The sequence below is a fragment of the Zingiber officinale genome, chromosome 4B (assembly GCF_018446385.1).
Source record: "Zingiber officinale cultivar Zhangliang chromosome 4B, Zo_v1.1, whole genome shotgun sequence".
Lineage (NCBI taxonomy): Eukaryota > Viridiplantae > Streptophyta > Magnoliopsida > Zingiberales > Zingiberaceae > Zingiber > Zingiber officinale.
The window spans coordinates 1,617,382-1,632,432 of NC_055993.1; the positions used below are offsets into that span (position 1 = coordinate 1,617,382).

A 15,051-nucleotide genomic window follows, 5' to 3' on the forward strand; every position below is an offset into this window, starting at 1 on the left:
TCTATAGGATGATAAATCTTTAATTACTTCATCCTTAGACAGAGTTAAAATCATTAGAGAAAAGAAGAAAAATCATTCTCATGCAACTACTCAAAACGATCTCAATCTCAACTCTAAGTGATCATTCCTCTACGAAAGTAAGACGAAGCTTTTGGAATCTCTAACAATTCAGCAATTTTTATAGATTTATATTTTTTTTAATACTCTTCGTTATTTAAAAAAAAATACGTTATGTCCATAATCCCACGATTTTAATTAATTATGAAATAAACCGACTTTATGTAGAAACTCCCTGGAAGTGGGGACTCAAGTCCTAAAACGGTCTACATGAAATCCAAATTTCCTCGATCAGACATCATAAAGTCCTGTTCGGCCGTTGACTTAATCGATGTCATATTAAAATGCATTATATTCGACGCTTTGTTCAGCCGTTGACTAAATGTTATATTAAAATACGTGTTTGCCATTGACTTCTTAACCGAAAGAAATAATAATTAATAAAAGATAATTATATTCATCTAATTAATATTTATTGTCAAAACAAATTTGGACACTTACAACCATTTCCAAAGCACGCCAATCTAACATTTGACTTAACCATAACATTTTAAAAGAGTCATACATCACTTTTGCCTATGTGTTAACTCTATTTGACAATCAACTAAATATATTATTATTTTGTTAATATTCAACCAAGGTTTAATTAAAACGTAGTAGAGTTATAAATTATAAATCCCATTTTGTTTAGGAGCAATAGTAATTTAGAAATGAAGATCCTAAAAAACCTTGGCCGCTGCCGACTGCTTCCAACTTCCACAGCTCGTAGTCAAAACATACGAATTGCGGCTGCGTTGCTTCCAATGTGTTGGAAGAAATGCCATCCCGTTCCCTCATCCCTTACCATGTCAAGCTCCCATTTGGTCGTAAAGCCAACCATTTTTCAAATCTTTGATTTGTTTGATCGAAGACTTTTTTGCTTTCGCAATTCACCCACCGCTCCTGCACTTGCATTATATGCTTCTCACGCAATCCAATTCTTCCTCCAACTTCAGGATTATAATTCTTCTTCTTCTTCTTCAACCAGAGTAAACTTGCAGGATGGCGGTTCGAAGGACTCGCATGATGCTGTTTCTCGTGGTGGTTTTTCTCATCGCCATTTCGTCAAGCAGTTGGTGCGCGGCGAGGCCGGTGCCCGAGTGTTCCGAGTTCTGCGAGGAGGGCCCTCTGGCGGCGTACCCGAGCGTGTACGAGAAGGCGAAGGCGACGATGGAGACGTTGATAGCGAGGTTGCCGTCGGGGCCGAGCCCCAAAGGCCCTGGACACTAAGGCTTCCGGCCATGTGCATTGAAGACACCAAAGTTCTGTAAAATGAGAATAAAATTATACACGAAAAATAAACAGGAAATGTAAAGGACTCTACTTTTCTTTATTCTTCTTCTTTTACGTGCTGATTATCCATCCAATCTGATGTAATCTTCAAAGGGGCTGCTAATCGATTATAATTAAGGTTATTTGATTTTTTTGGTTTCTCCCTCAGCATTAGGAATTTTAAATTAACATAAATAATTGGAAGGTACTTCGTTCCTTCTCCGATAATCAAGATCTAAAGGAACATATTGTGTGTGGGAATAAAAAAGAAGTTTGAAACAATAAATCCTTGAAACTCACCTAGTTAATGCAATATGAACAATTGAAATTTCATGTAGATACGTTCTAAAAAAGCAAAAATATAATTTTCTATCCGCTACAGTATTAAAGCGACAGATCAATTAAACATGGAGCTTTCAAATTGCAGATGCACCACCACTAGGCTTCACCTTTTCCCTCAAGAACTGTTGAATGTGTTCACGCTTCCAATTGTCGATTCTGTTTATTGATGGGAGAAATAAGGAAATGAGTTACAAATCTCCACAGGGAAAAAAAATGGTGCACAAATAATTACTAAACCAAACAGAATAATGTTTTACTAAAGAAAAATCTTATATTGAATTTCTACGCTTGCATCATGTAAATGGGAGCAGATCTCCTGGTCCGCAAATTGCGGACCAGGAGATGGTCCACTACATGTGGACCTTTGATTTGAATGAACCCCACTTATTTAAAGATGGGGTCCATTCAAATCAAAGGTCCAGATCAATGGACCATCTCTTGGTCCGCAATTTGCGGACCAAGAGATCCCTGCTGCATGTAAATAGGCAACTAGTTGGCACGGAGAACAGGGTACGATTCACCAAGTTAACCAGGCTGTGATGTTATATAATTTTAAATTTCAGTATCTAGAGTCCAACAACAGTCCCAAACTTAGCTCGAGAGGAAAATATCAGGAATTCAGAGGAATCTAACCAATTGGAATTTCTGCTGATACTATGAAAGCAATAAAAACAAGTATGCAACACGTTCTCTAAGGGCAAGTAGAAATAGAACCCCTATTGGTTGAGATAAGAGACAGTTTTGCATGCCTATCATCCTCTCCTGAAAATAAGACACAATCATGGAGAGTTTAAGGCAAAAACAGCCTGTTCAGAATTCTTAATATGAGGTCATATAAACTGGCTGACTTAACTATCTTGGAGATGATCACTTTACATAAATATACAAATGGTCGGTGTGATTTAATGACGTAGCTTGGCCCAAAAACTTTCATAATTGGAGATGTTGATAGGTCAGTTACAGGTACATTCTTGTAAGCTAATGCATAATAATTGCTTGATGGAATAATATCGAGTGTGAAGAAATATTGAACATAGATACCATAAAAGCAAAATATAGCAGAAATATGAACAAGTGTCATGTCTGAGTCAGGGAGGATGAGTTACATCCCCGCTGATATATGGCAGAGCACAGACAAAATTGTACCAAATATGACAATGCATGGGCATTATAGAAGGCGGTTACTAAGAAAGTATATGGATGATCTGATGAAAAATAATGCAGATGCCTATGGCCTGAAATGTTTTCTCGTTCAAGGAAAAACCAAAAAATATTCAGAATAATAATGAAAGTTACGAGATATCTCATATGACACCATTGTGCAATATGATAGATCCGCTGGTTTTACTAGTTAGTGGACTAGATATTTCTCTAGTGTACAAACTCAAATGGAGTGAAATTTATTAAACTGACCTTATGGTTTCCTTAGGATTATTATCACTGTCCAGCATGATAAGTTTTGGTGGAGATGCATAAGCATATTGGATTTTGACATATGGGAATTTATCCTTTTCTTCTTCTATGAATGATACAACTTCAGGATAAAAAACCAGCTTCCTCATGCAGACCTCTAAAATTGCACCGGAAAATGTAACCTGCAGTCCAATTTTAGCAAAAATTTGAGTTTATGAAGAATGTTGCTTATCTATGACTTAAGAAAGAAACCATGCCCATGCCATACAATTTTCAGTATGATACTAAATAGAAAGAATCAGCATGGATAAACATGACATATGCTACATAAAGAAACATTGGAACACAGTATATTTGATTAAAAAACCCATTTCTATTGGGTGAATTATATACATTAACAAAATGTATGTAAATTCTTGAGGAAGCACTTAGATTCTTTAAACAGGCTATGAAATCCCATGGATAAAAAAGTTCAAAACTCTTTTATTGTAACGTTCTGCAGTTCCTTCAACTTCATTATGCATCCACCAGCCACATAATCCCTATCCTTCCTCCAGAATAGGTTCTATGTTCAGATGTTATCTTTCATAAAATTCAAATCTTAGTATGAGTCAACCTCCATTTTTTTTTCCTGGGAAATGGAACAGAGACTTACACCACTTCAGACCATTCTTTACAAAACAAACCAAACAATAAACAATTGATTTTTCAATGAAAGTAGTAGTGAATGATCCACAAAATTTAAAATTCACAAATAATTTATTACAGTACAAAAGAAATTTTAATTCGTTGATGATATGCCAATGTGTATCAAATGGCATTTATTAATTCCTAGCCACAGCAAGACGGTATGAACTCTATGGACAAGCATTTCCAGAGTGGAACGGCAAGGATAACAACTCAAAAGAGCTCCAAGTGCCGCCTTAAATTTTGAACTCACTTTCAATCATACATTTTAGGCAATCTAAATCGAAAAAGGTGTGCCGAATTGTCAACAGGTAAGTATGCAGAAAAAAGTAAACAAGAAATCAATCATATAGTAGGGGCACAACTTTTAGGAAAAATGTATAAACTATAGTGTTAGCCCGATATCCATAAAATTTTAACAAAAAGAGGTTTGATTTATATTCATACCTTACTGATGGAATCATCAGAATCCTCTGAGCAGCATTTACGACAATCAGATACCAGTTCTGCAGTAAGAAACAGATCACTTGGCATGCCATCTTAAACCATTTGGCTTTTTAGGAGCCATTTTAGTCTTAAAGTTTGCAACCTAGCTTCCCAAACAATGCACTTAGGATCTCAGCTGTTTGCGTTTATCCAAGGGAATTAAATCGAGAACTTACAGAGTGAAACAAACAAGCCTAGTAAAAGAAAACCCTTCAAGCGAAACTAGAATGTGTCTTGATCGAAACAACAATGTGAAGCATGGAACAAAGCTGGAGACTTGCACTGGCTGAGAACGAATTGAAACTGAAAACAAGTTAACGACGACCTAGATCCAACAATTCCCCAGCAAAAGACTGACTCTTAACATACATACACAAAATAGAGAGAGGGATCAGGTTAACAGAGGCATGCAACTAGGGGTCGCTCGATCTGACCTCCAGGGTCAATAGAAAGGAAATGAATCTCGGAAGATTCATAGATCCAATCAAAACAGAGGCCCGAGATTCAATCGGGGAGGAGGATCTAAAAATGGATGATGGTCAGGGAAATACCTTCGTCCTTGACGTACTCGGCAAGGGTGTTGCAATCGGAGCATAGGGCAAGGCCAGTGAACCCTAAGTCCTCACATTCCTTGGCGCCTAGGCGCTCGTCGGCGCTGATAGCGGCGCCGGCGAGCAAAAGGACGATGAGCGGGCACAGGGCGACGGAGGATCGAATCATTGCGCGTTCGATTGAAATGGCTATTGTAACGGTGTTATGATGTTAATATCAGACCCTTGCCCCCCGGGGCTACTGAACCCGGTTCGATTCCAGAATTTTCCTCTAAATCCATGCCATCGCCCGTCGGCTCCTCCCTCCATGGACATCGTGATCGGTGATCCCCCTCTTGCGGAGATGCAAATCCATGGGCCAGTTCCTCCAAATCCATGCCATCGCCGTCAAGATCGTCCAGGACCGCCACGCCCTCGTCCTCTTCAATCTGCTCCGCGTCTCCTCCTTCCTCTGCTCCCTCGAGTACGTCACCCAAATCTTCGACAAACAAGTCTCTTTTATTGAGAAAAACAAACAAGAAAATTATTGTATTTGAAAGGTGACAAACAAATGTATGGTTTGCAGATGCAACCTTTCAACACTTCCAATCTATAAACTCACAGGATGTTGATCAGAAAAGCATGTTGTTTTCTGTATGACAAAACATAGAGAGTTATGAGGATTTGACATGGATCTAATTGTTGAACTAGCAAAACAAACTAAACAAACTAAGAATTGTCATGAAGCATACTGAAGGAACAATATACAGAGCCACTTCCTGTTCCCTCATTTTAAACTTTAAAGTAGCTCGGTCCTTGTATATTTGAACTTGAATTAGAATGTTGTGGTTGGAGCAACAACCATCTGAAGAAATTTAAAATAATCCATCACCTTCTCCACCTAGATGCGGATTATTCATCTAAACTGCTGAAGTCTTGTAGGCAGCATATATTAGAAGTACTGGAATCACAAAGCAATAGATAGGGGAATCGATAATAGGATTCATATCATAAGCCCTCACCAAATCTCTGCAATTCTGCAAATGAATTAAGAGGAACAATGAATGAAAACTATTTAACAAAATTACTAATTGGATTGCAATAGGCACACTTTTTTTCTGCACAAAGTTCTGGCTTAACCAGCTGCAGCGACAGGTTAGGACCTACTTACATCTACAGAATGATATGGTTTTTATGTTTCAGTTCACTGATAACTCCAAAGAATGAGAGAACTTTACCTTAAAGTGCTTCCACAAGATTAAAGCAATGACCAGAAAAAGTAACTTTCTAATCCACCTTCCATGACATATTCGGTGTGAATAGCAAGAAGTCACATTCTTAGGCTGCCCATTTTTGTCTCTAGAAAAACCATCATCCTTCTTCCCAGATAGTAATAGGAAATACCTTCGATGTGTTGTTCTTTCTGCAACCATTGCTCCGACAACTAAAATAGTTGGTAGAACAACAAAGCAAAGATGAGGTAATACAACCACCATGATATCAGGTACCCCAACATAGCGGAGATCAGGATTTTTGTCAGATTTTGGAATAAACCAACCTTGATAACTCATAGAAGCTTTAGCGTCAAGTTCACCAAATACATGTCCAAAGAACCAAGGGAAAAATGACAAGTAGAGCAAATATAACAGGAACCCCAACCATACTATGGTCATCCTGGGGAACTCCATCAACGCTAATAATGCAGCATCAACTAAATGTTCCTTGTTACTCCTTGCATTTGTAGGTCTAACATACTCATAAGTGAGAAGTTTATTCCAGAATAGAAATAACACTTGTGGAATAACAAGTAACAAGAACATAAATGAGAGGACAGACCAAAAAGCAGGATGGTAAATCGATGGCCAATGTAAGCCCATTACGCGGAACTCTTTCCAGCTCCAACTAACTTGTGCAGCAAGACCATTGATAGAGAATGGTCTTAATTCGCTGAAACTGGTTTTACCAAAATTGTCTAAAGCTGTTATTTGCAGCCAATAGCGGCTAGGAGATGGATCTGCAAACGCTCTCCAGTTCCATGGAGCCACATAGAGATCTCCTCTAGTTCTATTGCCTTCAACCTTTTCCATGTTGGAATCTAGAACGATATTAGGAGTTCCATACTGAGTGTCATATATCTTCACAGATACCAACACAATTTTCTGTCTTGAAAACACTAGAGTTCTCACCAACTCATAAGATGAGCCTCTCTCAGGTTGACATTTGAAATCACGGACTGATGAAATTCTTTGCATGAACCTTGAGTCCAAAGGAAAAGTAGGTAATATAATGGTATCCTTAGATCCCAATCTGAAATCTATATCAACATATGAAACATGTCCAGAATCAATAGCCAGTACTCTCATAGTTCTACTCCTTCTCCAGTCACCCATCTCCCATTCCCAAAATTCATTGAGGGGAACACTTTTGCTTGAGCAATTATGATTATCATTATTACTGAGAAATCCTTCTTGATGAATGTTTTGAAAATAATTTACTGAATGGTCTAATTGATGATGGCGCTTCAAGTTGCCAAATTTTGTATGAAGATGCCCACAGAGATAAGCTGACAAAGAGTGCTTAAGGAATACATCTCTTAAGCTTTTGCCTGCATCTGTTAATGTTGAGAAAGATAAAGGGAAGTGCCCAAAGGAAATTTTTGTTACTAATGATTCAGCATCCCATTGTGAAAGTTCGAAATCTATATCTACAAGTAATTTGTCGGTTGGATGCCCAAACACATTTGTTGGCCCACGGAGACTAGTTTCCATCGTGCTATCAAATCCAACAAAAAGATGCCTCCATCTTCCATTCTACATTTGAATTAGAACCCGTTTGTATTAAAATATATCAAGGGAATATGCGATATTATGACTATTTGACAGGAAAACCCTTATGAACTTTGACACTATCTGAATTTGCATGAATATATAAAGTTAAAAAATTACAATACATTGAAAAAATCTTTTGATATATTGAATATTTGTCATAGTTTCATGATTTCAATGTTCTCATTAACCATTTCTATAAAAATGTCCACTGTATAGAAAGAACAACAGAAGTGTTCAAAATTTTGCTAACACTGAAAGGGAAAAATGAGGAATCTCAAGTGACCAATGACAATATTGGTTGACATATGCCCTTTATGAAAGTAAATAGGAAGGGAAATTTTTTAAAAGGTGAAAGCCAATGCTGGTGATCTAACCTGTAATGTAATGCTCTGGACATTTCCTTTTCGCCCTGTTCTTGCATTTATACTGTACTTGTGATAGTAGTCATAAGCACCACCAGCCTTGGGAACACCAAAACAATCATGGTTCCCTCTAAGGTCATAGAAGATGTCCTTGTTAAGCCCACTTCCTTGAATAATATTATCAACAACGTTCTGATACTCCTTCCACTCCACCTCATCAAGCTTCATGGTCAATAGATCTTTACTCTTCCCATCTGACAGATAAAGAGAAACAGATAACAACTAGTTAGTTGGAAAGGCCATGTTTTGATGTTAAATCATTAATTTACCTAAAACCACCACTAGGGATGGCAACAAGTTAGATACCCTACAGTTTTTACTACTATGTGAACCGTTTGCATTTAAATATCCATTACTCAAACCATTTAAATAAACATTTGGGATAATAATGGGTACTGAGAAACATGAAAACACCAGATTGAAATGGGTAACAAATGTAGGGCCTTCCACAGGTACCCACAAACTAAAGCAAATCCAAACCCACCTCAAATCAAACTTAGATGGGTTAAGTATCTGCAAATGCAGATACCCAATTATTAAGTACTCATTCCCATCCCTAAACACCATACTTCTAGTCCCACCCCAAATCAGGATCAAGATTTGGGCAATGAGGTTAAATCTCTTCCCCACCATTTTGAATCAGCATTTTAAACCTGGAACAGACTGACTGATTCAACAGAAAATCAGGTGTTACATAAACCATTAAAAATGGATTAGCCTAGTTGACTGTTCTCAATTTTCTTTAACCAGTTGCCCATTGTTTGAAAGCTAAGGCTACCGATTGTATTTTATCGAAAAAAAAGTTTGATTCAATACAATTGCCAAAAAAAATACATGTCTTAGCTATATGATATATATACCATTGTTGGGTTCTACGAAAAGCCATATATTGTTAGAATGTTAGTAGTAGTCAAATAATTCCAATCTTTTTTAATTATGTTGAAGTGAGTTCTCCATAGCCTCCTTTTACCCTCATACCTTTAACTCAATTGATTTATCAGTCATTATTCATCAGGGTTATACTGATCTTCTTGCTAACAATAGTCTAAAATTTTAAGAAGTGGGTTACTTAACAGAAGCTAAAAGGCTTCTTTGATACATAAATTTGATAGTTGACTCACTTTGAGTTATGATGAATATCATTACCAAGCCGGTTGAGTCTCACATTTTTACATTTGATTGAAAATTTTCAACCTAAAAAGCCACAGGTCAAACTAAAACCAGCCAAATCCAATCCAACTTGTGAACACCATAAGAGATAAGTGAAGTTGAATCACATTATTTAATGAAAACAAAGTCTAAGTTAAAAGTGGGAGATAATTGGACTGATGACTTTTTTTGGCCACTTTTCATCTCTTCTTTCCCTCTTACTTTGTACCAACTTTTGGGGGAAAGTGTTTGTGAGTTTTGAGTGACATGAACTCTCTTCTATCCTTTTTCTTGATATTTGTTACTCAAGCAATGATCCTTGAATTCCTTTCTCTCTTAATTATAACCAAAAAATGTGAAAGCACTCCCTTTCACCTACTCTTTCCTATCTAAACAGAGCCCAGGTTACTGATACAGTGATAGTGATAAGTTATACATTAAAGCACCCCTGGAAAAAAAATGCAATAGAAATGTGCCAACATATGCAGGAGTTATCACCCTCCCTCCAGATTCACATTTGAGGAGAGATTCAAAGTGATGAAGGAAAAGCTTTCATAAATAGAAAATGACAAATGAAGTTACAAAGGAATTTGTAAAAAAAAAAACACCAGAGAAGCCAATTTTTCACACATACATACTTACATTTTTCATTGCTGAGAAACACTAGCAATCAATTTGCATTTGACGCATTTAATTGCAGAGAAACACTAGAACTAAACTTTCCTTCATTACAGTAGAAATCAACTTTAATTTTTATATATCTAAAGCATTTGAGCGTTAAGCTATTTAGAGTCGTAATGGAAACAAAGGTTTTTATGCCCACTGCTAGACTCGGAGCTCGGGTTGCATTGGCGTACTGAATACAAACAATTTGTATCTTAATGCTAATAAATTAGTCGAAGCAAATAGTTGTGGACACTGATCTGATCAAAATATATTCACTGTAATTCCAGGCCCAAATGAACACTGCTGCAATAAATCTGGTAATCTAGGACACCACTTTGAAAAACGGCACACAGTGTGATTCAAAATCACAGTGTTCTAGAAGCAATACCGCATGATGCACCATCAAAATTCCTACAACTTGGAGAGAGAGAAAAAAATCCGGGCAAAAAAAAAAATACCGGTGAGATCGCCGGTGATGAGGACGAGGGAGGGGTTAATCATGGCGAGGGCGGGACCGAGGTAGCGCTGTAGGTCATAGGCCCTTTCCGGGTGGTGGACGCTTATGTGGAGGTCGGAGAGCTGCACCACCCACACCACCGACTTGGGCCCCTCTTCCACCTCGATCACCCGCCCCCTCGGCGCCGGCGAGTCTTCTCCGGTATCCATCGGAAGCGTCTGCGCCGCCGCCGCTACGAGCACGAGGAGCAGCGCCCATTCTAGCGCAGCCATGGAGGGAGGAATCGGAGAGGAAGCGGAAAAGAATCGAAGAAACCGAAACCCAAGCTTGGGTTCATGTTTGTGCGGTGACGTCACGCAAGACGGGTGAAGTGGGTGCTTGTGTCGATGGCAATCAGATAAAATCAAATATATTGACGAGACTTATTCCGTGTAATGAATTGTTTCATAATTAATCTAACAATATTGGATTGGATGATGATTGGAAGTATGACTATTAAAGTTTGAATTAAAAAAATAAATTTAAATTTAAACTTTTGAACATGTATAAATTGTATTTATCCGGTAAACAAAGGAGAAGGCTACATAAAAGATATGCTAAAATTAGATAAGTACTATGTATTAACCTTACGCTTTTGGTAATTAGAGGCGTGATTAACTTTCTCATTAATCTGATAAAAATGTTGGTAAACATCCTAACCAACAATGTCAACTCCTCCGAGCTTGACGTTCGAACGAGCCATCAACTCCTCACCTGAATGTCAAGATATCGTATACATAAGAGTATACCTTCAACAATGCCATCCCCCATGGCTAAACTCTCCTGACCAAAGACCTTTCAATTGGCCAGAGACATCAACCTTGCAAGGCAAATGAAGGCTGTAGCTGTAAGATCGATCTCTCTTCTTCTCATCTTGCAATTAGTCATCTTCTTCGCCTCCGGCGAGGGACGGCAGCTGAGCGAGCGGCGGCGGCCTTGCGACGAGTACTACGTGGCAGAAGAAGGTGACACACTGCAAACCATCAGCGTCATGTGCGATAACATCTTCATCTTGGAAGACAATCCGCAGATCGATGACTCAGATGATATCGGACCAGGGACGGTTCTGTATATGAGGCAACCATGAACTGGCCGATTGGTGATGATCTCCTCTCTCTCTTTAAGGAAAAAAGATATACAAATGTTGTTCTGGAAATAAATCGAACTGGTGTCTGGAATACTTATACAAATTAATGTTTGTTCTATTTTGTATGTTGTCAATGTAAAAAAAAGTGAATGAAAAATTTATTAAAATTGATTAATTCCACTTTTGATTATACGATAGGATTAATTTATATTCGACTGTCAAATGACTAGAGGGTAGGACAATTCAGTCACACAATGAATCCCACATTTATTGAAGTTGATGGATGATAAATATGGACTCCCATATGAATGGAAGATTAATCCAAGTTTCGTAACAATAAAGATAATATATATGAGTGGGTCCAGAGAGAATAAAATGTCTCATCATTTCCCTTCTTTATTGTAAAATTTAGGGTGCAAGCAACAGAGATGGTCGAGTTGCCAACCGAGACAGGCGACCTAAAAAGGATTTTGTTATATGATAATAAACAACAAACACTTCAATAGACTTAATTAATGCATGTTTGTTTAATGCATGTTTGGGAGGATATGACGGTATCCCACTAACGAATTTGAATTACTTTTGCCCCATATAGGATGATTCTCATGTTCGAATTATTGGTGACACTGGGATATCATGTTAAGACCTGTGCTTTCCGGATTTAATTAGGGTCAGGCCGATCATTCTAGTAGAATTAATGGTGATACTAAGGTGCTATATTAGGACATGTGCTTCCGAATTTATTCTGGTCAGAACTTGTGCTTCGACCAAGCCGGCTTGACTGATTGGACTGAAGGCATTTGGATGGAAAAAAAAAACAAATAATAACAAAGGAGGAGGTTTGAGCTGCTCGCCTACAACAGAGAAGGCTTCCTCACGTTGGCTGCCGTTGGTGCCTAAAACATGCTTGTGTATAGTAAAATAGAAATACAGCAAGGGTGAAGAACGTGGAAGCACATTGTCATGGGGGTAGGCGAATAAGTGATTATTAAATAGAAAAGAAAGGTGGGATGAATTACATGAACATTTAAATGGTAATTAACTTAATGGAAAAATGAGATTACTTACAAGTCAACACTTGTTCATGAACATAGAAATCCTTCTGCCCAATCTGGCTATCCACTATAAATTAACCTTATAATTTATCTTTTTTTTCATATAATTTAAGGACAAATAATGAAAAATATCTAAAGTGAGTTTAATCACATTTGATATAAAAGTGAAGAGTGAAACAATTCTCTCTAAGGGAGTGCCAATTAATTAGAGTATGGTAGATTTATGGGACAGATCAATTTTTAGAAGATGTATGTCTTGAAAAAACTCCCTTGATTTACATCCCTTCACGTACGACGTCGGGGTGAACACAAAGAAACAATCAATCGACCCATTTATAAAGGTCCAGCCCGCTTAACGTGAAGCCCTGCCCTTTGTATGCTATATTAAGTAGACAGTGCAACGAGGGCAGTGGTGTGCTGCGAGCAGCCAGGGCTATAAATAAATCGAGTTGAGTTGAGCCGAGTATTGGGATGTTCAAGTTTATTTGATAAAATAATCAAGTCAAGATGAGCCGAGTTTAAAATGAACCAAGCTTTTAAAATGAGTGTTAAAGTTTGACTTGATTTAATTTTTATAAGTTTGAGCTTATTTGAAGTTTAGCTCGAGTTTGATTTGTTTAGATATTATTAAACTTGGTTTGAACTTGGTTCGAGCTTGATTTGTTGAGATGTTATCAAGCTCTCAATTCAATTTTATTTGATTATTTAAAACTTTTAATTATTTGATTGATTATTGTACTTAATAATTTAAATTTATTTATTTTATTATTTATTTAGCATATTGAAAAGAGTTTTATTAATGAATATAGTTTATGAAAATTGTTCATGAATATTTATAACGAGACTTATTTATTTAATTAATCTTATGTATATTAAATAAACATAAATAAATTTTTATCAAATCAAACACCAAATTTATTCACCACCACTTGATTCATTTACCGTCCTACGAGCAGCAAAGCAAATGAAATCGGGCCCCTAGCCGCCACCGCCGTTGCTCAACCCAGCCTCCAATCCTGATCCAGGTCACTCTGACCCGCTGCCACTTGCCGGTGCGGTGGAGGACGCAGCGCTTCTATCCTCGGAGTTCCTATCCCGGGAAGAGGTCCTCCGCCGCCGCTCCCGGCGGGCGAAGCAGCTCGCCAGATACTACAGGGATCAGTATTGGGCGCTCGTGGAGGAGGTCCGCGTCAAGATTAGTGACTACTACAGGAGCTTCGGCATCGGTCCCCGCGTGGTGGACGCGACGCCGACGCCCGCAGTGGCCGAGGGGAGTGGCGATAACGACGAAGGGGCTATGAATAAGGTCTTTTGCCGATTCTCCGACTGCCAATCCACGGCGATGCCACTCACGAGGTACTGCTATCTTCACATACTCTGCGACAGCAAGCAGACGCTTTACAAGCCTTGCACGTTTGCTACCTGCAGGTTTGACCTTGTTCTTAATGTTGTTTTGGTAGAAGCTTTTGGGTGACGGATCATCTATTTTTGTAATGTATATTGAATGCTCTCAGGACGTAGTGCAGACGATGGGCGCATTGTATCTCTGGCGTAATGGTCAGGGATCGATTCTCAGAAACTGACGACCTGAAATTTAACCCGCCATACGCCTATGACTTGTGTACCTGTATGAACCTCCCTCCATATCCGTGGAGCCGATATTAGGAGGGTCACTAAGGTAACGGATCTACTTTTTTTTGTAATGTATATTGAATTGTAGTCAAAATTCATGATTCTCCTTCGACATAGCGAGATTGATGCAATTTTTTCAATATTGGCAGTGGACATCCTTGCGGGAAACCAGTTCTTCGAACTGCAGTGCCTTCTTTCTGCACATTTCACATTCATAAGCCTAAGAAGCATGTCTCAGAAGCTGTCAATAAGGCAGCTCTCAGGTTCTGTTCTTCTGGCAATTGTGCTCCCAATTTTCAGGTTTTAGTTATTGAATATATCCACCAGATCCAGATCAACAGAGGAAGAGCACTGAATGCTTCTAATACGAATAATATAATATAGTTAAGCTCGATAATGCTGGTTGAAGACTCTTGTGTTTATCAGTTTAAAGAATGAAGTGTCTGATTTTTCGGTACAGAAGCTTATCTAATTCTATAGATGGAGATGATCTCATGAAATGAGAAGGTTAATTGTACAAGGTATGACAATGATGTTCTTGTTCTTCAAATAGACTTTTGCTTATTTTTCTATACTATTTGTCTCATATGTCCATTGAATGAACTTGGCTAAGGTTAGAGTAAAAAGAGGAAGAAAGTGTAGTTGTTAGCAAGGATGATCATTAACATTGCATTCTCAAAGATTTGTAGTCTAACAAGACATGATGCTATCCTTCTCTACGCAACAATCACCCGCACATTGAAGACGCGAGAAATCACAAAGAATATGAATAAGAATAAGTGAGATCTAAAGAGGGACAAGACTGGTTCCACAAGCTTGTCACCTTGTTTAAGATATAACATAAATTATAATACATATCATTGCCTAATGGTAGGAAGTATATACAGCCA

At 38.0% G+C, this 15,051-nt stretch overlaps 2 protein-coding genes and 1 long non-coding RNA gene across 5 annotated transcripts; 1 reads left to right on the plus strand and 2 right to left on the minus strand.

The window, feature by feature from the left end:
- Positions 1-580: 580 nt before the first annotated feature.
- On the minus strand, positions 581-5,226 carry LOC121974362 (selenoprotein F-like). 2 transcript variants are annotated; one of them, XM_042525382.1, is made up of 5 exons: positions 4,848-5,226; positions 4,258-4,316; positions 3,124-3,305; positions 1,818-1,866; positions 581-1,361 (listed from the first exon to the last, which is right to left on the minus strand). In XM_042525382.1, the coding sequence occupies exons 1-5, from the start codon at positions 5,014-5,016 to the stop codon at positions 1,323-1,325; spliced, it is 498 nt and encodes a 165-aa protein (XP_042381316.1). In that variant the 5' UTR covers positions 5,017-5,226; the 3' UTR covers positions 581-1,322. The 2 variants fall into 2 exon arrangements, with proteins under 2 accessions (XP_042381316.1, XP_042381317.1); XM_042525383.1 differs by lacking the exon at positions 581-1,361 and having other exon boundaries at positions 1,641-1,866.
- Positions 5,227-5,400: 174 nt separating this feature from the next.
- On the minus strand, positions 5,401-10,737 carry LOC121974361 (putative metallophosphoesterase At3g03305). Of its 2 annotated transcripts, XR_006109983.1 has the most exons (5): positions 10,350-10,737; positions 8,029-8,270; positions 6,065-7,636; positions 5,579-5,863; positions 5,401-5,478 (listed from the first exon to the last, which is right to left on the minus strand). XR_006109983.1 is itself a non-coding variant. In XM_042525381.1 (4 exons), exons 1-4 carry the CDS (start codon positions 10,618-10,620, stop codon positions 5,747-5,749), a joined length of 2,202 nt encoding a protein of 733 aa, XP_042381315.1. In that variant the 5' UTR covers positions 10,621-10,737; the 3' UTR covers positions 5,401-5,746. The 2 variants fall into 2 exon arrangements, 1 of the variants encoding a protein (XP_042381315.1); XM_042525381.1 differs by having other exon boundaries at positions 5,401-5,863.
- A 2,751-nt stretch (positions 10,738-13,488) lies between these two features.
- LOC121977295 lies at positions 13,489-14,708 on the plus strand. The gene is made up of 3 exons (XR_006110774.1): positions 13,489-13,957; positions 14,044-14,207; positions 14,311-14,708. It is a non-coding gene; the product is annotated as an uncharacterized LOC121977295 (long non-coding RNA).
- The last annotated feature ends 343 nt before the right edge of the window (positions 14,709-15,051 follow it).

Excerpts from the sequence above, each read along its gene's own strand:
- LOC121974361 (XM_042525381.1), bottom strand. The coding sequence starts at position 10,620 with ATGGCTGCGCTAGAATGGGCGCTGCTCCTCGTGCTCGTAGCGGCGGCG. Across the intron at positions 8,271-10,349 it reads CATCACCGGCGATCTCACCG|ATGGGAAGAGTAAAGATCTA; the intron begins GTATTTTTTTTT and ends TTTATCTGTCAG. Across the intron at positions 7,637-8,028 it reads TCCAGAGCATTACATTACAG|AATGGAAGATGGAGGCATCT; the intron begins GTTAGATCACCA and ends ATTCAAATGTAG.
- LOC121974362 (XM_042525382.1), bottom strand. The coding sequence starts at position 5,016 with ATGATTCGATCCTCCGTCGCCCTGTGCCCGCTCATCGTCCTTTTGCTC. Across the intron at positions 4,317-4,847 it reads CGAGTACGTCAAGGACGAAG|AACTGGTATCTGATTGTCGT; the intron begins GTATTTCCCTGA and ends TTCTTACTGCAG. Across the intron at positions 1,867-3,123 it reads AATCCTAAGGAAACCATAAG|AATCGACAATTGGAAGCGTG; the intron begins GTCAGTTTAATA and ends ATCAATAAACAG.